Genomic DNA, 22,007 nt, shown 5'->3' on the forward strand with positions numbered 1-22,007 from the left:
TCATCTGGCACCTGGCCTGAGCACCACGAGCACTCGTAAAGCTGTGCCAAGGGCCCTGCAATAACCCCATCTAGCTCCCTCAACACGCTGGGGTGGAGAGCATCTAGACCCGCTGACTTGATCTATGTCTATATCTGTAGCTTTTTTTTTTTTGCTGTTGCAGCACCTATTTGTGTAGTGTGGAAATGTGACCAGGGACAAATAACAAAAATCCCTTCATAGTCTGAGAGTGGGAAGACTTAGCTTGGACTAACTATACTAGTAGATCCTGTTGCAACACTGCACAAATCATGTGTAAATAGGGAAGAGTGGGGTTATTTTAGGGGGAGGTAGAAGGGAGGATGTTTAGTCTGATACTGGGCAATAGCTTCTGCAGGCTCCTTTGTGGGCTCAATTGCCTCCTCGCATAGCTCTTGCTCTACTCTTGACTCCATTCTCTCTTGTCCTCTCTTCCTATTTGCTATCTCACAGTTGGTCAAGAAGTTGCTGGCATAGATGTTCCTGCATCAAACAGGAGTTTAGATTAGATGGCCTCTTGAGTTCCCTTCCAGCCTATTTTCCTATGTTTCTACTTTATGTCAGCCACAGTTTTTTAAGTAGTACTCCAGACTCTCCATCATCTCTGGATCAGGCCTGGTACTTCTTGTAATATGTTGCTAATGTCTTGAGTGCCTCTTCTGGCTTTTTATACTTCTAGGAGGGATCTCGACAGAAACCGTTTCTTCACTAAACAAGTGGCCTGTAAAGACTTCTGGGGGTTATGACAGAATAAGAGAAAAGTGCATGCAAGTACATTAGACACTGCATGTCTTAACTTCTGTCCCCGCTGTGTCTTCCCCTCAGTGCTCTCCTTTACTTTTGTGGAGAGTCAATTTCTGTCTTTCTGTCCTTGCACCTCTAGTGTCATAGGGCCTCTGGGGTAGGCAACCATTTTACTTCCCCCTTCTGGGCAGGTTCTCCTTCAGACATGTTTTCAATTCCTTCCCCCGTTTTGTTGGTGTAGCTGTGAGCCCTCTGAGAGGGAGAAGCAGAAGTCAGAAGCCAAAGTCTAATGTTCTGTCTCTGTATGAAGGTAACTTCCCTGTTCAGAAAGCTACTATGAAGGGGTGTCCTTTTATTTGTCCACTTGTACGAGGATTTCCAGGAAATTATTAAGAAGGTCTGGATAAACCTAATGCCGCCATCTCCAAGGCAATGTGCTGCATTTATCTGAGTTCCAAGGAATGGTGAATTTCTCGTGAGAGTATGTATAATGAACATATAGGCAGCCTCTCAACTGGACTATCGTATGGTTCAGGCAAGTGTCCACCTAGGAGTCTGAGCCATTTTCCAGAAGTCACAAAGGTCATCTCAGCTAGTTCCGCCTATGACTCGCTTCAAAAGTAATAACAACAATACTGATAATAATAATAAAAAAAACCTTTCAAGGTCTGAGGTCTGAATCATGTGGCCTTGTTGGATTAAAAGCAAGTGCTGAATATATGGGTCCATCTCTGGCTCAGTTCTTCTGTACAGTATCTTTGTGTTCGTATTTAAGTTGGTGTCTTTGATGCTTACCAGTAGCTCACTAGCAAAGACATCTGTGACAATGGACATGAGAGTTTTGCCCAAGTGGCACATTGCCTTTTAGGAAAGAGATTTTCTGGAAAAATACTGGATCACCCTGGCAGGACTCGCATAGAGAGAAGACAAACTTTCTGGAATTGGAGAAGTCCTCTTCTTTCTCCTTCACTTGCCAGGCCACCTTAGTCTTTGTGAATCTCTTTCTCTAAGGCCCTTACAATTCTCAGTATGAGATACCTTATAGGATAAGCATATAAGAAACAGAAGCTATTATGTAAGCATCTATAAAGAAATGTTTCAATGTCAGGGAAGGAAATCATTCCCTCTTTTCCCCATTACCCTCTCAAGAAAGAGACAGATTCCAATTTTCTCCATTTACAACAGGTTGGATCATGGAGAATTATTGGTATTTTCCATCAGCTGGAAGATGTGTACCGTTGGGGGTTTGGGATAAGTTAGTCTTACACCTGAAAGCAGAAACACTTTGTAATGGTCTCCTCTATGTCATTTATAGCAGGACTGGGCTCTGAGGGTGGCGGTGTTAAACCTGCCTTACTCCAGCTCCCCAGTTTACCCCTTTGTAAACTGCCAAGGCTTGCTACGCCTTGATGTATATGCTATGTGAATTGGGAGGCTGCTTCCGAGTCCTGGAGTATTCCTGGTTGCATCTGATGGGTCTGGGAAGACCTTCATTCCTATTTGTCTCTCTCAAGACCCTTAGTCTAGTACCAAAACTTTATGTATCCTGGTGGCACAAATCCTGGCCCGTATACCCCGCTCATGGCCCGACTTGTTCTATCTGTGCCTTACGGCACTAAATTGCCTTAGGGATATAAATTGTGCTCTCCAGCTGCCACCATAGACACGCCCATGCCTTGGAGATTTCGCTTAGTCATCCCTCACATAGCCTGTTGGCTTCTCCCTGTTGGTGTCAGTCTGTTTGGACCCCTTGGAACCTGTCCTCTTTGGTACTAGGCTGCCCTGGCCCTTTGCATGGTTGCTTACTCGCTGCCTAAGAACTACTTAACTTTTCCCTACAGCACCCACTGGACCCCAGACTCTTGAAGAGCTCCGTCCTGGCCTCAGTCCTGACAGTATTGAGTGCCTCTCAGGGAACCTCACCTGCATCCTCTACCAGCTCTGTTGCCACATCCCAAAATCTCCTTTTTAACAGCCTGCAACAGCGGCTTTAGGCTCTGAGTGCCGGGTCCTGGCTCTGCCTCCCTTCAGCTCCCAACATGCAGATTTCTCATTTTAATGGAGAAACGCATGGATTTTCAGCTTTTGCAAAGAGCTCTCTGCAGGCTGGCAGAGTTCCAGTATACAAGGCCCTGGGAGAGCAAGAGGAGAGCGGTGAGGCAGGAGATGCCATGTGCATGTAGATGAACATGTGGCCGCCAGGCAGCCTAGACAGCAGCTCCAAGTTTTCGGGGGGAGGAGGGGATTGAGGCCCCCATAGTGAGAGAGGGAGCTGGGCAGGGCTGGGGTTGGTGCTGCTGCCCAGCTGGGCGGTGCATGGAGCTGGGGGCCTGGGCTGGAATGCACAGTCGCAGGGCCCCGGTGGGGAGTGGGATGGGGTCGCAGATGGCTTGTCTGGGAGGAGAGGGGCTGGCTCCTCACCACTGCACACACTCCTGGGGGAATGGGGGACACACATGCCCCTCAGATCTGTGCATGAGGCAGGGGTGGGTTGGAGGCTGGCCACTGCGGGCTTGGGACTCCCCTCCCTGCTGCCTTCCTCCTCTGTGGCCCAGTGGGTGGGACCCAGCATGGCAGGGCCAGGAGGCAAAGCTCCTTGCTGCTGCAAGCTCCACGCTGCCCTGGCAAAGTGCCCCCTGCCTCCCAGCAGCAGTGGGGGTGGCAGGGTTGGGCCCCTCACTGCTGCTGGGTGGGCAGGGGGCACCTCGCCAGGGCAGTGCAGGGCATGCAGCAGCAAGGAGCTTCCCCACCTGGCTTCACTCTGCTCTTCCGCACCAGATCCCACCTGCTGAGCACAGAGGTCCCAGGGGGAGGGCAGCCTGCACCCGCCCCCCCCCCCATGGCTCCGCTTTGGTCCTGCCACCTGTGGTGCAGGGGGAGCTGGACTTCGTGCTCTGCTCCTTGCTTGGGCTGCAGCAGCTGCCGTCTCCTGTGCTGCTGTGGGAGGCTGCAGACCTGGGTCCCTGGCCCTGTAGCCCTGACAGCTAGAAGCCCACTCCAGCAGGGCTGGGGTGATGGGGGGCGAGGGTCACCAGGGTCAGGGGGCTGTGGCTCGGGAGTGAGGGGCCTGGACCTGAGTCCTGTTGAGTGAAGGGGGCAGTGGGAGCTCTGATGCATGGGACCATGATAAAAGAAACCCTAAATCAAATACCAAAATTTATAGGTATTTAGAATGTATTTTATTATAGTGATTGGGGCACTAGTAGGCTTCCAAATTGCTTAAAAATTGTAAATATATCAATAAAACATTGTGTTCAATTGGTACCTATATATATATAGTGCTGTTTCATTTTAATTGTGGATTTTGGGGGTTTTATCAGAGGATTTGCAGGCTTTAAAAAAAAAAATCAAAGAATTTGCAATTTTTAAACAGAAAACTAGGACCCCTGCTTTTTATATCTTCCAGGGCTCCACCTCTTCTAGTCATGTGATCTTCTGACCAGTTGCAGCAGTGTTCCCTCAAAGCCAGCCCTCATCTGCTGCAGTTTGCCTTTCTACTTGTCTAGAGCACTTCCCTATTGCCTTGCAGCTGGCTCTGAAGTAGCGAGCTACCCTCCAGGTCTACAGCTTTTGGCTTCCTCTTGTTGCTTTTGCTTCTGCAGCTCTCCCTGCCTCAGCTGACTACATCAAATTGCAGCTTTCTAATGCTGCCTTATTATTGTCTAAGTAGAAGAGATTAAGAAACCCTGGTACACATCACTACCTACTGTGAAATCTACTATAGTTAACTCCTTTATTTATATAGTATTTATTCTAGGTATCTTATGTGAAATCCTGGTCCCGGAGATGTCAATAGCAAAAATCCCATTGATTTCAGTAGGACCAGGTTCTTATCTTTGTTTTTTGGGGTGGGGTGTGCAGCAGTGAAGTAGGCTATGGGAGAAAGTTGTAAACTATTTTTATATGAATAGATACTTTGATTTCATTTACAGGTTATAGTAAAACTGGATTTTTTCCTTTTTTTTTTTTTTCATTATGTGCTGTCTGGTGAACTCACACTCACTCTTGTGCTAGTGCGTTAGAAATGCTTTTTTCCCCTAGAAAAGCTTATGCTTTGTAAGTCTGGTATTAAATTTAGGAATGTGATTCAGTATGTTAGTTGAATAATTACACTTTACGTGAAAAATAGATTGGCCTTAACTGAACACTATTTTCCCCGTCCATAATTCCCACTGTGTGTAAGCATGAAAGGATGATGTAGTAAATCTGAGTTCTGACATTCTTAATGTGTACAAGGCCATTTGTATGATTTACAACAACTGAACTACCAGCAGTCTTGTACTCTTGTAGGATCCATGTATTTTTTCCTTGACATCGTTGAGAAAGTTGTGGAAATGTTGAGATAAAATTGGACCTCTCCATTGTGGCTTACATGTCAGTATATTTTAATAACAGCTTCTTCTGAAAGGAGATTTTATTTGTGAAATTTGCAACTGGCTGCAATCACTGTGCAAAGAAAATACTTAGCCATTAACACCGAAGAACTTTTTTGAAATATGTCATTTTTTCATGAAAGCTTACAACTATATATGCATTTTCTGTGGCTGATTTCCAGTATACTTAATATAGGCTTTCCTACCCTTAAGTACTGCAAGAAAGAAAATCTTTATGCTTTAGTAATATGGAAACCTGAAAGAGGTCAATATGGTTTAGAAAATAAAATACCATTAAAGCTTCTAGTGATATTTTTCCTTCTGTTCTCCCCTTAAGAGTCTGATAGATTAAATCAACTACACTTTCAGTATCTTAGTATTCCTATGAATAATTGTCTTTTTATTCCTCCATCTCAGTTCTTTTAATTAGGGCTGTCAGTTAATAACTGGTAACGTGCAATTACTGCAAGAACCAATTAATGCATTAATTTTTTAACGTATTAATTGTGCACGTGGTTTTGGAGCATCTGCCCTGGCTGCCCTGACCTGCTGCCATTATTACCATCTCCAGGCCACCTCGTGGTGTAGTGGTGATGGTGCAGAGTTGCCATAGGGCAGCCTGGGCATGGGCACCGGGCAGCTGCAGCAGGAAGGTGAGGGAGTGAGGCACACCCACCCATGCACCTACCCACAACCCCTATCCAGGGCCCTGAGCAGCCAGGCTAGCAGCACTGGGGTTCAGGGAAGGGGGTGCTGAGCCACAGCAAGGCTACCTGGCACCCTCGGGCCCCACGGCTCAGGCTTGGGGTGGGTCAGGACTGCCTGGGCGCTCTGGCACGAGCTGCCTCTGGGCCTGTGGGTCCCTGTGCATCCTCAGTCTGGGCCTGTGCCAGAGCTCCTAGGCAGTCCCAGGCCGCTGCTGCTGCGGCAAGGCTGGGGTGAGCCCACTGCCTCAGGCCCTGCTCAGGTAGGGGGCACACCCTGGGCCCAGGGCAGCTGAGTAGGAACCTGGCTCAGATTGGGCATCCTGTCAGGGCATGCAGGGGTCCGTCCTCCCCAGGCTGCAGGCCCCCCTGCAAGCAACCCCCCTCCCTGGGCTCCAAACCCCACATACACACCCATAGCCTTCCACACCATCACAAATTCCCCTCCACGGACATACCCTACACCCACCCCCATCCATACAAAGTACCTGCATCATTTTGCATAATTTTGAGGTTTTTGTGCACATAATTTTGAGTTTTTAGCTGTGCGATTAAAATCTCAATTACTTATGACTAATTTTTGAAATCACGTAACTAATTGCCATCAGTTTTTTTAATCGTTTGACAGCCCTACTTTTAATATGTTTACCTTTTTTCCTTCCTTAAAAGCACGTATGTGACTAAATGCGTCAGTTACTTGAATATGAGGCAGAGCTAAAAATTATTGTACCATTGCTTGTCTGCATTACAGAAACCCCCATGTTTGGGATACCCAGTCACAATTACCATGTTGATATGTTTTCAGGGCAATATTTTTTAGGTGTTGTCAAAATAAAGTTCTGTATTGCAGAATAGGTTACAGTAAACTGTGTTCCTGGGGTGGTGGGTGGCGACGCTCCATCCCCGCCTGCCCATGTGTACCCCCTAGGGCCTTTCCAAGTAACCCCAGGAGTACACATATCCCTGGTTGACAACCGCTGGCTTAGCAAAATCATCAAAATAAGGTACAGTCCTGTATAGTGGTGCACCCAAAAATCAGTCCATATCGGATTGGCACCAATAAAAGGTGCCAGTCAGCTTTTTTTGGTATCAACAGTCAGCTTTTTTTGGCCAGTGTAGGCAGTAATGTCACTGATACATGCCACGTGCAGCCACACCATGTACAAAGCCAGGAATATAGCCAGGCAGCATGGAGAGCAGCATCGGCTGGTTTGTGGTGGGGAAGCAGATGGAGGTCCCCACAGTGAGGGAGGGAATGGGGCAGGGGTAGGCATTGCCCAGCTGGTGTGGTGTGGGGCGCGGGATGGAGCCTTGGGCAGCTCATCTGGTGGGGCACAGAGGGGCGGCTCCCAGCCACTGTGCATATCCCTGGGGGATGCATGTGGGGCATGTGCTCCCTGGATTTGTGTGTAGGGCAAGGGTGGGCTGCCTGCTGTGGGCTTTGGGCCAGGGGCTGTGCCAGCCTCTTCCCAGCAGGGGGTCTGGGCCAGGGCTGCGTATGGGGTGGGTGGGGGTGGTGTTGGGAAGGGGACTATGGAGAGAGCTAGAGCCACCCCAAAATTTGCCCTAGTCCTCCTCTAGCCCCCCTCCCAGTGCCGCCGCCTGCCCTATCCTCATCCACCCTGAGCACAGCCTTGATTCAGCCCCCCACACCGGAAAGAGGCTGGTGCAGCCCCTGTGCCTGAACCCACAGCAGGCAGCCTGCCCTTGTCCCTTGCACATATCTTGGGGGCACATGCCCCCGTACCTCCCTCAAGGTGCGTGCAGCAGCCAGGAGCTGCACCCCGCCTTGCAACCTCCCTGTGCCTCCCAGACTAGCCTCCCATGGCTCTATCCTGCACCCTGCCTTGCCCCAGCTGATCAGCACTTGCCCCTGCCTCAACCCCACTCCCTCCCTCACCATGGGGGGCCTCGATCTGCCCCCCTCATGCTTCTTCCCCCTACAGACTTACTGACTGGACGCTGGTCCCCAGGCTACTGGGCTGCGTGTCAGCTATCGGATGAATATCTGACAAAAAAATCTGTATCGGTGCACCCCTAGTCCTTTGGGGAGCCTATGGGGGGGTGGGGTGGAAAACAGTTTGCACATGCTCAGCAGAGACTTCATGAAATAAAATGTTTGCTACCTACTTAAGTGAATATTGTCCATCCTGTTCTCCGAAGAAGGTACAGGGCATATGGGGCTGGAGGGAATATGCAGTTAAAACCATATCAGAATGAATATGGGCAGTCCTCGACTTGCAACGTTTCGAGTTATAACGTTTCATTCTTACAACTTTTATAAATTGACACCCTGTTTCAACTTTCTGACATCAGTTTTGACTTTACAACGCTTGATCCGACGCTGCAACACACCAGCTAACGAGTTTACTGCGTCACCCATCTCCCTGGAGAACACCTTCCTTGCACGCTTTCTTTAAGAAAGCAGACAAGACTCCAGAAAAACCTGCAGCCAAGACTCCTAAGAGGACACTAGCCAAGAGCCCTTCAAAAAGTCCAGCCAAGAGCCTTTCAAAAAGTCCAGCAAAGTCATCTCAAAGAAGTGCTTCCAAATCAATATGATTGCTATTTACAATATAAATATATTAATGTAGCTATGTTACTCATCTGTAATTGATTGAGTACAAAATTCTGGGTTATTTTTGGTGAAAATAGGGTATCGGGCCTCGGTTCAGGAACCAATCCCCCATTTATAACATTGTTTCCTATGGGGAAATTAGTTCCGAGTTGCAACATTTCACTTAAGATGCGGTTTTCAGGAACCAGTTGTGTCATAAGTCCGAGGACTGCCTATATGCACTTAAAGGGCTGAATTAAGTTTGCATAGTCATAGCTTTTGAGTTTTTTTTCTGTGCAGCTTTAATAGGAATTTTTAAATGTAGTGTTTTATGTGTCATTACTTATAAACTTTTGCCCAGTACATTAATTACTCTGACTACTTGCTGGATTGCAGATTTTCGAACATTTCAGTAGGCTGGGCCACATTTCAATAACAAGATTGCCTGTCTGTTGTAGATCATTCTCCTTCAGTTTATGATCAAGTAGCCCTGTGGCAAATCAAGAAGTTTGTTATACAGAGACTTTATATGAATTTTCCCTCTTTCCTAAATGCTTTGTCCTTTTGTTTTGTTTTTTTTGCTTGCTATTTCATCTTCTCTTAGTATCTGGTCTGTTATTCTCAGCTAGAATAGAAATGGAACCAACACCAAGTGACCAGCCAATTTTTTGAGAAGCCACAGTGGTGCATAAACTGAAATTTAAGAATAGAGTCCTGATTAATGTCTATCTAGCTTCTGAAGTGTAGAGTCATTTGACTATTTCTGATGAGTAAATGACTGTCTTTGTTTTATCGTTCCATTAAGAAAATAGCTGGTTTGTTCTTAAATGGATAAATGGCTTGATTACCCTTTTTCATAATGTTAATAAAGTAGATGACTCAAATGAAAGCACTTGCACACTGTTCATTATTAAAACAGGGTGGACCTGGCTCATTCTATTGAATTTATTTTTCATGAGGCTGTGCCTTTTTGTGCCCTTTGTCTCTTGGAGTTAGCTCTACTCTTCTCTTCCTACTATTAGCAGAACTTCTAGAGTGATCTTATATGGGTCTGCTTTTCTGTCACTTGTATTACTTTGGTAAGCTGTCATTTTACTTTGAAGGCTGCATTCTGAAGAACCTGTTTGCTGACAGTCCGTTAATTGGCTTTTGTATTTAGTGGGCTACTAATTCATGGTAGAAATTCATTTAAGTATGTTGGGGAGGTTGTTTTAAATTATTTTTAATCTGTGCCTTATTCCATGAAATGCACATCTGTTGTTAAAACATATTTTTAGAAAACACTTAGCAACTTAAAATAATAATTACTGCCTGTCAAAACTTTTAATAGCACCCTTTGCCATTTCAGTACTTGCAGCCATAACATTTTGCTGGGAGATACTTCACCCCAATATCCATTTGTGTTGAACCAATAGCTTGAGGCATATTTTACTTTCAATTGAATTGTATCCAATGGTCAGATTTTGTAAAATAAATAATGCTCAAAACAGCTTACAATTGTGATATTTTTTTCTAGCATGGTTAAAAAATTGGGCTGTGCAAATCTAGGCGTTGTAATCTTCAGAAATATATCTCTGCTCTAAATTCACCCACGTTGTTTTGTTTACAAAAGCATAGTCTTCCTGATAGATTGTAAAATTAATGTGGTATATGTAAGATGTTATGCTACTGTCAGATAGTAAATCTCTTTCTGCACATGACCTTTTAAAAAAGTGTTTTGGAAAACACTTGTTTGTAGCAAAGGGTACTTTTTATTCTGAAAACCTCTTCCTGTTAAGAAGTTGAGCTTTGAAAGAATGTGCATCTTTTAATTATGGCTAACCAATTTGACTTCCTGCTGATTTTCCAATTGCTTCATTTCTTCTGCATCTGAAGCAAAATAGTAGTTTGCAGGGTGGGTTTGATAATAGACAGTCAACACTGAGGAGGGGAGAGGATAGCACAGCTTCAAATTAATAGGACCATAAGAACTAGAGCTGAAAAACAGCTAGCAGGTTGTATGATTTTTTTATGCCCTGCTACATCTCTGAGTAGTGGAGTTACTTCCTATGGTATGTTTTTGAATCCTCTGTCCGGTTTATTTTTAAATTGTGCTTTCTTTGTGAAAAGTTACTCTGTAAAATGCTGTTGTGAGGATCCTACATTAAACGATTTTCAATTATGTCTCTATTAAATGTTCTTGCTCAAAACAAAGTGAACATTTCAGAAACTTCAGTGATTAGTCTACAGCTATTCCATTTTGCAGATTGAAACACTACTGGATTGTTACTGTTACTGGTCCTAGCTGTCTAATGCTTTTAGTAACACCGTAGATCAGTCATGGTCAATGTTTTTGGCAGGGATAGCACAAATTAGCCCTGCACACTCCTGGAGTGTCACTGTAATCCCCTTCCCCTGCTGGATCTGCTGTTCTGCTTTCTGTTTCCTGCCCTGTGCTCCTTGCCTGATCTGCCACTGATTTTTTTTTCTTCCTGTTCATTCTGCTGCTCTGCTTTCTGCTTCCTGTCCTGTCTGCTGGTGTAATACCTGCCCCCTTCCTGACCTGCGGCCTGTGCCACTTGTGGCATAGGTATTGCAGGCTGGCTATCTCTGATGTATTGTACATTGGCAGACATAACATTTGGGAGTAGCTTAAAACTTTTTATTTATTTATTTTTTCATAGCTTGGTGATCCATCTATTTTCCCTGCTGTCATTGTGGAACATGTTCCTAGTGCAGACCTCCTACACAATTACTCTGGCTTATCCTGTGTTGATGAACCTAATGACATGATTACCGAAAGTTCATTGGACGTTGCAGAAGAGCAAATCATAGAAGATGATGATATCACTCTGACAGGTTCGTTGCTTTAACAAGGTGGCAGTGGCTTGCAATGACAAACTTTTCCTTACAAAGCAAAAATGAAACAGACCTAGGCCAGAGCCAAATATGAAAGATAAGTTATAGGGGAAGTGTAAAGGGCTGCATAGAATCTCTTACCATGTTCTTTACGACTTTAAAACAAAACTTAAGGTACTGGCAATAAAGGTAAGTAGACTTGTTACAGTATACTTGATGTATGTGCCTAGTGCTTTGCATTTTTTTTTACAAAATGCAATAATATATTTTATTAGAACAGCAGTAGAAACTGTGGAAGGTGTACAGTGTAAGCAAAACTGTGGTGCTGTTGGAAAAAACCAGTAGCAAAAACTTCTCCCCCAGCTGAATGTCATGACCCTGCCTTTTCCAAAATCATGAAAAAAGCAAGCCGAAAATATTTTTATAAATGAGAATTGCTGTTTAATTACTAATTTCTTGTTAGTGCTATACATTATGAAGATGATGTACCCCATGATGATATATATCCTGCATATGAATTTACAGTCTAAATTGGACAATTAATGCACTATAGGTGCTGGAAGGCCCCACTCAACAGTTTCTCAGACTTTGTGCTTTTTATTTTTGTAAGGTATTTGTTCATATTTTCTTGTGGATACCTGGCTTTAGAGGTGGGTACCTGGCTTTTCAGAACTTTTTCAATAAAAGCAGGTATCTATAGCAAGAAGTAAACTAGACTTTTATGTAATTTTACTGTTTTAACTACCTGAAGATGCACTAATAGCTTTAAAATATATAGGCTAATGATGGTTAGAGTTATAAAAGTAAGTGTAAAAAATACAAAAGATACTTTGCAACATTTAACAGTGGCTTAGTTTGATGACATAGGTGTTTTATATAAAACTCTGTTAGTGAAGAGGGACTGAGAAGAAGAGAAAACAAATGTAGGACCCTGATGAGGAAGGCTTATTTGCAGTATCATAGGTAGCTCAGATCTTTCAGGCAGATACTGAGTACACAGACCATGCAAAGTGATCCTTCAGAAGGTGTAAAGCATTGCAGGGAGTGGACATCTTCCCAGAATTTTGATCTACGTGATAGTAGTATCTATTTTTGTTTTGCTTTTTTCCAGTGAGGAGGTCACAAATATGTAGTCTCAAGTGTTGGTGAATGGTAGTGAGATTGCCTGAAAGTCTAACCTCCCAACCAGAACAGTTTTCAAAGTCATGCTCTTAATATTTTGAGTCCTTTCATATGTGATAACCTTGGCTAAAATGTTTGATAGAAGCTTGTTCTCCTACCATGCAACTTTTTGTACCGGATGTGTGCCCGTATTTAAAAACAAAACTAAAACCCACTTGGCAGGAATTATTCTCAGCAGAGTTTTATTTGAAGAGTTGCCCCCTTTTTCCATTAGTGAGTTATCCATGAACAAAACAGAGTTTTACAGATGTGTTAGCTTGAGGCTTTTCAGTAACTTCTGTCATGATCTCATGTCAGTTTTGGGCTGTTTGCTAACTACTGACTGGAACTCTGACTTAAGTCCCTTGCTGCTTGTATTTGTTATTTCCAGGGATCCTGGTTTTCTTTGATAAAAAAAAAAAAATAAAATCCCCCCATTTTAGTTTTAAAAAAGTAATCCAAAATCCACATTTTCCCATGATTAAAATGAAACACCACTAATATAGATAGGGATATAGATATATATTGACTATATTAGATATATATCTACTTTATATATATATATAGTAGCGTTTTATTTTAATCATGGAAAAATGTGGATTTTGGTTTCCTTAATTTAAACCAAAAATTGGGGATTTTTTACAATCAGAGCAAACCGGGATCCCTGGTTATTTCTAATGTGTAATTGGATGGCTGATAATTTCCATTTCCTAAAAGCACCACATTCCAGGGTCTTCTGAGCTGTGGAAATGGTGTAAACCTGAATTAGCTTCAATTTTTTTTTGGCTAATGGGTTGGCCCAACCTTGCCCGCCAGCAGCCTTGTGGTCATTTGCTGCTCATGCAAGGCTTGTACTGTGCTGGGGTCTTCCTCAATGTCCCCAGAGACTGGAAACCTGCCATACTTGCAGCCCATGATTTCACAGAGCCTATGGAGTCGCATACAGCCTATGGCGCTGGGTATGGTGCTGCATGTGTGGTCAAAACTTGCTTAACCCCCTTCCCCGCCCCAAGCTGAGCACCCTTTACTCCATGCTATAAAGATGAGGACTCTCCCATTTTTTTCATCCAATTTAAACTGCCACCCTATGGAAAACATAGTGGCTCCTCTGCCTCTGGGGGCACTAACAGATTCTCTCTTATTAGGATTCAGGATTAAAATACCAATTTGTTGAATGTTAGAGTGCCGTTGTAGCTAGTGATGGTCCAGGAATTCTGCAAGAGTCAGGGATTTCTTAAGGTGGTATCTTTTATGGTACCAACTGCATAGTTGGGGTACAGTTAGGTAAGGCGTTCTTCTTCGGGTCACCGTGTCTAACTCTTTCCCAACTATGCAGTTGGTCCAGTAAAAGATACCACCCTATGAAATTCTTGCCTTTTGTATTTATTAAGGGACATATGTATCTAGTGTATGCATATATCTAATGTATACGTATGTAGTGAAGTGCAAACTTCACTACAGTGCTTACCTAGTATGGTTATTGCCTATATGCAAAGCACACATTCTCACCTAAGAAGATATTTCTCTTTTCACTACAGGGGAATCCTAGGTATTGTATTTTTTTCCTTTTTTACCTTCCCCTGTTGCTCTGAGCATGCATGTGGTCTATAAGGCTCTGCATACACAGTCATTTCCATGTGACCATAGGAATGCTGATACATATAGTCTTTGGGCTACATGTAAAAAGTAGCACTTTCTCCCTCTTTCTCTTAAGTTTCTTGGAGAAATCTGCAAGAATTTATTTTTAATGCAAACTGTAGCCATTACTTCAATTCTAATTTTGAACATGATGCAAGACACCCTCTTGAAATTGCCAGATAAAAGAAGTGGTTTTTACAGTGACTATTCCAGTTACTACATTTATCCAAATTATAAATCTTTTTTATTATTTTTAGTGACAGACATGCTTCATTTAACAGTATAGCTCTCGTTCCCTGTTAAAACATAGAAAGATACAGCAGTGTTAGTCTGAAGTCAGGCAGAAGGCAGGGTGGAGATGAACTTTATGGACTAGCTAAACCAGAGATGCATAAGTTTTTATGAGCCTGAAAGCTCATCAGATGAAATGAGCTTGGGCTCATGAAAGCTTATGCAACTCTGATTTAGTTAATCTATAAAGTGCACCTTTACTTTCCTTGTATATTAAAAGCATGTTACACTGAGAAATTGCAGTAGATTGTATTGTCAGTAGCTGCTGATCTAAGTAGACTGTAAATAACTAAAAGAGGAGTAATAAAAGTTTGCTTTTTTTTCTTTAAAAATGTGCTTGACTTTGAGGTACATTCTGTATTGAACAGGCTACGTTATTTCTGCTGGGAAGAAGGTGGGGCAGTATTTTAGGTAGCATAAATTCTAAGAGAAGATGTTTTGTTAGACTGTATACCTTGCTATTTTTTTAACAGTAATTATAAATAATGTACCTAACAGTGAGCAACTAATTGGATTACTCAAATTATTGATACCCCTTCTCTACCCCCTGTATTGGAGTGTGCTTTTTATTTAAGAACAGTTTATTTTAAAAAAGCCCCAAATAGCAATAAACTCAGGTTAATTTGTCACACTAGTGGTGAATTATCCAGTAACAATAGTTTATCAGGAGTTGATAATACAGTGTGGGAGGAGCTGGCAGGAAATTGGAACAATGGTGAATCAAACCTTAGTAGTAAATTATCCCATAGCTAGTTAACCACAGTGTACTGTGTTTGGATGAAAGAGAATGTTGTAACACAGATGAATGCATGTTCTGATTGGGGAGGTGCCAGTAGGAACAAATAGAAAAAAGACTTTCAATTGTTATGTACCAGTAATTAAATTGTACAGGCCTGAGTACATTAGGACCCACAAGAGTGACTTACAGTAGTTACAAGTGCTAAATTTGAATGCCAAGTAATCTTGAGAGGGTGTTTCTGCTGAAATACAATTCTCTTCACCCCCTCCCAGTATTAAAGTAACTTACATGAATTGAGCAATAACGCTTGAGTCATCATGAGTATGTAGATTACACAACGCTGTAATAGTACCCACAGACTGAACAATGTCTCTTGAAAAATGTGTGTTTTTAAAGCATTATTTTGCTATATCCCCCAATTTTAAGTGTTCTTAAATTATAATTGGGTTAGAGTGCTAGGCAACAACCAGATCGGAGTTCAAATTATAATAATTTCTTCTGAAAAAAGTCACTAAATCTGTAGCTCTAACTTTGTGACTTCCCTTTTTCTTGATTTTGCTGTTATTTTGAGTCTCTGGGTCTCTGTTTCTGTCTGTAGTGGAATTAGGGCTGAATTTAAATACAGCTGTAACTGGTACAGTCCTTCACAGCTTGGACAACAGGCCTTATTGTCTGTGTTTTGAAGCTGATTGCCACAAATGCCGACAACCAGAGCATGCTGTAGAAAGTGTGGGGGTTGTATGAATGTAACTAGTGGACAGCAAAAGCATCTAAGTACAAGTGGAAAGTACTCACTCAAGCAGCCACAGTGTTAGGAACCCAGCTGTATACAGCATTTCAGGGTTTGTTTTTTGTTTTAATGTATTTAATTGCACTAAATAAAGCTCACTTTATCATATTATATAGGGATTTAGATTGTGAGGGGAATCATAGGTTCTGATTTTAGCTGTTACTGTCTTTCCGTAAGTAAGACAACAGCCATGGAGCAGGGGTCATGCTAAGCTACTACTTGTGATAACAATAGGTCATATTCCGTTCCACTTATTAGGTATGTAAATAGACGTAGAAACCTAAGTGAGAATGTATTTCACTGAAAATCCATTAATGCATCTACATTTGGAACAACCACCATCTTACCCTTCAACTGGAGTCACTAAAAAGCAGTAAGGAGGAGGCGGACCCACTGACCCTTTGGATTAATAATTTTTTCAGTGTGGAATGGAATCTGACCCTAGGGGTGCAATTCCACAAACACCATGGTAGTAAAGGCAATGCTGGATAGTGTTTGCCATGAATGTATGGCTTGATAGGGCTTTACTTAAATAATAAGGCAAAATGATAGTGCATGGAGAAAGAAGGCCATTACTACTTATTCAAGGTACCATTTCCAATGTGTGTTTTTTGTACTGAATATAGTGCAAGTCTAAGTTGCAACACTTGGAGTAGATATTAAAGAAGGCCTCACAAGTGTACTTTTTTGGTATGCTTTAGACTGAATATATGTATTCTATTCCTGCTTAGTTTGAACAGTGTGGTTGAGAACCTGGTTATACAAACTTGCCTGTGTTGTCCTTGGCAAGGTCTGTAAGAGGGTCAGACCTGGAGCACACCTGAAGGGGACAGAGCTGCAACCTTTAATACGGGGCTGCAGCTTGAGACCTAGTCAGCACCATAGGTCATTATTCTCCTCCAGCTGCTCCAGAGGTTGCAGTAAAGAAGAGCAGCCCTCTGGAAGGCTGGAGCAGCTGGCTGGAGCAGCCAGAGGCAATCTGCATACCTTTAACAAAATGTGGATTGGATTAAATGGCTGGGGATCTGTAAGCCCTTAGTAAAATGCAGCCTGGATCCAAGCCCTTTGTGGGGCTGGATTTGGCTCCTGGGCTACAGGTTGCCAAATCTCCCTGCAAATGTGGACCAAGATAGTTCTCTATAGCAGAACACTTAGTGGCTCAGTGAGAATGAACTCCAAGCAATGGGAGAAGCTAGAGTAATTTCTTATATATATTTTGACCTTCAGTCCATTTTTTTTCAAGTTTGAGATTGAAATCTTGAAATCACTGACAGCTGTGTACACGACAACTATGATGAAGTCTTCAGTAAATTCCATTGGTTATCAAAATCTTTTGGCACTGAATATTTCGTTCTGTGTTGCACTGATTCCCAGCCCACTGCTGGTGTGCACACTTCCTATTGCTGGTTATAATCTCTAAGAATCTGAATGTTTTACGAGTTATTTTTTGGATTATATACGTGCCCTCTTGTGGACGTTGTGATGGGGTAAAATGTCATGCTGTCTTTCTGTCCATCTACACTTAGGGGAGTAGAGAACAGAGCATTTTTGGTGAGTGCCTTGAGTTTGGAATTCACTCCCTTTGTTCACAAGAGACAGAGGTTGGCCATTTTATAAGGTCATGATCCAAAATACACTGTGTTTTCTAGTACTTTTTCCCCCCTGGGGCTTGTAGCCACAGGATTGTTTACTCCATATACCATCAGTGGGTGAAAGTGATAGAGGAAAAGGTGGGGAAGACTAGATCGCAGTTTAGGAAAAGCTATTTTTAAAAGTATCTTTTATTCACCAAGATGCTTTGAACCTTCATTTCCATCCCATAAATATTTCCACTTATAAATTGTGTATAACAGCTAAATATAACCTTTTAGGCAAAAGTGCATAAAATTAAGCAGCTTGTAAAGCTTAGGTCCAAGCTGCAGCTTGTTACAAATGAAATATTGTCTCTTGCCTTCAGTTGAAGCATCTTGTCATAGTTTCATAGTTAGTAGGGTTGGAAGGGATCTGAGCAGATCATCAAGTCCGACCCCCTGCCATGGCAGGAAAGAGTACTGGGGTCAAACAACCCCGGCAAGGTGATTCTCAAGCCTTGTCTTAAAGACCCCCAGGGTACGAGCCAGCACCACTTTGCTTGGAAGTTGGTTCCAGATCCTAGCTGCCCTGACAGTGAAGTAGCACCTCCTGATGTCTAATCTGAATTTACCCTCTGCCAGCTTGTGACCGTTATTTCTAGTCACTCCTGGTAGTGCTCAGGGAAGCAGGGACTCCCCCAATGCCTGCTGGTCCCCTCTGACTAGTTTGTAACAGGCCACTAGATCCCCCCTCCTCCTTCTCTTGTGGAGGCTGAACAGGATCAGGTCCCGTAGCCTCTCCTCATAGGGCCTGCCCTGCTGTCCCCTGATCATGCGAGTGGCCCTCCTCTGGACCCTCTCCATGTTGTCCACATCCCTCTTGAAGTGCAGCGCCCAGAAGTGGACGCAGTACTCCAGCTGCAGCCTGACCAGTGCTGCATAGAGGGGGAGTATCACCTCCCTGGACTTGCTCGAGATGCATCTGTGGATGCGTGACAAGGTGTGGTTGGCCTTCCTGACCGCATCCCCACACTGTTGGCCCACGTTCATATTGGCATCAATGATGACTCCAAGATCCTTTTCTGCCTCTGCACTGATGAGAAGGGAGTTCTCCAGCCTGTAGGTATGGTGCTGGTTCTTCCTCCCCAGGTGCATCATAGTGGAGATGAAATAATGGAGACTATTGAAGCTGGTGAGGCACTTCTCAGTATGGATTCCCCTGGTCCTATGTTGGATGAAAAAAGAATAAGTAAGTCTAGAAGTCAGATCTACATTTGCCTTATTTCTAAGTGAAATATGAAAAACAATATATTATGGCTTGTGCTTTTATAAAAGAAATGGGTGGATGGGGGATTTGTCAGTAGATTTGACATTGGAACATAGTGTGTGATGAAAAATCACAGCAGCACTGAAACCTTCTGTCAGGGTTGGCCACTGAAGGGCACAAAGAAGGGAACATAAAATAAGGTGGGTGAGTATTCTTAAAGTGATATTGTGGGTGATATTCTGCTAAATGCTGCTCCAGCTTGGCTCTTGAAAGACTTTGCATTCATGATGGCAAAGTAACAATAGTCACTTTATCTATCCAGCTTACCTTAAATATGAATGAAAATATAGTGCTATTCTGTTGTGATTGCATCAAAATTTAGCTTATGTTTAGAGCATTAAATTCTTTTGCTACTAAGTTGTTTATTCTGTATAAACTTCATGAACAGATGTGTTTACTTAAGGACTGATCTGTTTTGCCATGAAGACCTTAATTGCAGTAATGCATTTTCTGTACACTATTATGGTTTTATTTGGCTTGCTTACTTGTTTCTCTTAGAAATGGAAGTGGTTTTAAAGAGTCCACTTAATTCTGTTAGAGTATTCTTAAAGTCTTTATTGTTTTTTTCCTTAAGCAAATATATTTGGTACATCTGAAGATGAAGTTATGGTTGCTCCTATTACGCATGTATCGGTCACACTTGATGGGATTCCTGAGGTAGTAGAAGTTCACCAACCTCAAGACTGTTATAGCGAATCACTAGATACGCCAGAACTTGAGCAACCTAAGAAGAAAAAGGGTAAGGGGGCTCATGGGATATACAACTTTGGAATAACAAAACACTTAGAGATGTGCTGTCTTCATCCTGTGTGCATGCAGCTTCCATTTAGTATTAATAGAAGCTATGCATGCAAACATCGGTAAATTGGATTACGTTTTCTCTTCTGGAGAATCAAGAAAATCACCATTTTATTTGCTTTTCACTTGCAAACTGAGGGTATTTACTCAGATACTAGTGATGGTACAGTTCTAATCATGTGGAATTATTATTTCACTATACATATGGATCCTCTACTATTCCATATTTTAGTCTCTCCAAAGTAGAACTGCACCAAAAATTTATTGGTATTACCTTGACCCCAAATAAGCTACGTAGTCCAATCAAGGGGAGTAATTGAGAAGTTATGACCTCATAATGCAACTTTAAAAGAGGGATTCAGACTATAGTTTTGGATGTCAGCTGTCTTCCAGGACCCTATTTCTGCTTGCTTAACATCTAACCCCTTCTCACCAGCGTGCTCAGAATGACATTTCTGCCAGAGACTGAAAACTTTTATGTCCCTGAAGTTTCAAATCCATTAGTCACACTGTTGCTTTTGTACCCCTGTTCCTAAGCAATTTCCTGCTTTTATTTTTCCTTTCTTATTCCCATCCCTATGTTTCCCCTGCCCTCCTTCTCACTTAGAATGTCAGCAGTGTGTGGTTTAAGAAATCAAATGTACTGTACAGCAAGCAGGTTTGCTGGTACAGGAAGAAAGATGTTGCTGAAAATGGTTCCTTGGCTCACATTTTCATTAATACACTTAGCTTTCTATCAAAGAAAAACAGAGCTGGAAAAGACCTCAGGAGATCGTCTAGTTCAGTGGTTCTCAACCCTTTTTGTAGTGGGACCCATTTGTAAACATCGATGGCTGGTCCTGACCCAGGACCCCTCACTCTCGACCCACTGCCCCTAGGCCCCAGCCTCCCCAGTGTATGAGGCAGGTGGTGGGTATGTGGGGCAGGAAGGGCCCCAGGGAACTCTGCCAGCCTGCAAAGGAAAAGCCACAGTTTCCCACATTTTTCTCCTTTAAAAGAAAATCTATTTTTAAAGTTTGCTGATCCATTTTAAAAGTTTTTTCTCAATCCTTTCATATATTCCTGCGACCCACTTTTGGGTCACAACCCACTGGTTGAAAAATGCTGATGTAGTCCAAGCCCCTGCTCAAGGTCAGGAGCATCTCTATCTAAACCATGCTAGGTCAAATGTTTGTCTAATCTGCATTATCTTTGAATGATGGAGATTCCGCAAAATTTGTAGATAATGTATTCTGGTGCTTAACAACACTCGTAGTTAGAAAGAGCTTCAGGGAAAGTTAGCGCTCCATTTTGACACTTCTGTCATTAGAAAAAGCAGGTCTTGCAGGACCACCTATATAAATAGTTTTCTCTCCCTTCCAGTCTTGCACCAGCTGGTACATAGTAGTATTGCATATCTTCCTTAGATTCTCCCTTGGCTTTTTGAAGATGTCTACATCTCTCGGGGACTCGCCTCGTGGTAACGTCCCCCAGCATCTATAGGACAGCATGTGGGAATGCCATGCATTGAGTATACTGCCAACTGCTAGCCAACAGAGCCCAAAGCCTCTCAAAATAAATGTCACATTGATGTAATACCCTTCTTCTTTACTGGCCATAATGGCTCAGCACTAAGAGCTCTATGAAACCACAGAGTTAAATCTAATTGCTTGGATGATTCCAAATGCATCTGCCTTATTCTCTTGGGTATGTGGTTTGTTTTTTTTTACTTTCATGATCACTGCACTCCACACAGTCCTCTCTGCTGCCACACAGGCATTTGCTGGCAGAATAAATAGATGCTGTGAGAGGACTTAACGGGAGTTTGTTGTTTGATCCTCCCCCCTGCCCTTGCATTGCAATACCTACCAAGACGACTCACGGAGTATAGAGCTGAGCACTGGAATTGTGCCAAAGAGTATCTTAGCAGAAAGCAAGAACAGAATGGTGTAAATTCAAGGGTAATGGTGTAAATTCAAGGGTAATGTGCCTGCTTATGCGTGTGCTTCCTTTTGGTTTATTTAAACAGTTACAATTAGCTGAAACAAACTAGATTGGCCTACCATATCCCTGTGGACATAGCCTCTGTAAACGTATCAGCTAAATGAGCATCGAAACAGGGAGAAGCAGCATGCTTTGTTGGGCTATCTGCTGTGTGAATTGGATATATTTGCCCAAATCTCTGAATTTAAGATGACCCCTGTGGAAAACTTATACATTTGTTCTAATTTTCCATGTATAGAATCCAATTTTTGGAGGGCCATCTCAAATTCACTTCCCAACCCCAGTGTTGCGGCAGGGAAAGTAGTGGCAGGGGGGGGTCAAGCAGCCTGACCTCTGTCCCTTGCTCCTCTACACCTTGTCTCCTGCTTCCTATTCCCTTCACCACTTCTACCACCCTGCTGCCTGTCCCTCCATGCCTACTTCTCTGGCATCTATTTTCTGCCGCCTCCCCTCCTCTCCCCCTGCCCACAATTTC

At 43.0% G+C, this 22,007-nt stretch overlaps 1 protein-coding gene across 5 annotated transcripts in view; it reads left to right on the top strand.

Annotated features, from left to right (window-relative positions):
* Positions 1–22,007, top strand: part of ELF1 (E74 like ETS transcription factor 1) — a 106,191-nt gene that overhangs the window by 55,896 nt on the left and 28,288 nt on the right. For 3 of the 5 annotated variants that reach the window (XM_019525046.1, XM_019525047.1, XM_019525048.1), the window contains exons 3-4: positions 11,060–11,234; positions 19,326–19,490. In XM_019525046.1, the coding sequence (XP_019380591.1) occupies positions 11,060–11,234; positions 19,326–19,490 (340 nt within the window). Of the gene's footprint in view, positions 1–11,059; positions 11,235–11,517; positions 11,526–17,810; positions 17,829–18,573; positions 18,674–19,325; positions 19,491–22,007 lie in introns of those variants that run through there. The other 2 variants (XM_019525050.1, XM_019525049.1) reach the window with 2 other exon arrangements.

Source organism: Gavialis gangeticus, unplaced genomic scaffold, assembly GCF_001723915.1.
Source record: "Gavialis gangeticus isolate Ggan-Ray unplaced genomic scaffold, GavGan_comp1, whole genome shotgun sequence".
Taxonomy (NCBI): Eukaryota; Metazoa; Chordata; order Crocodylia; family Gavialidae; genus Gavialis; species Gavialis gangeticus.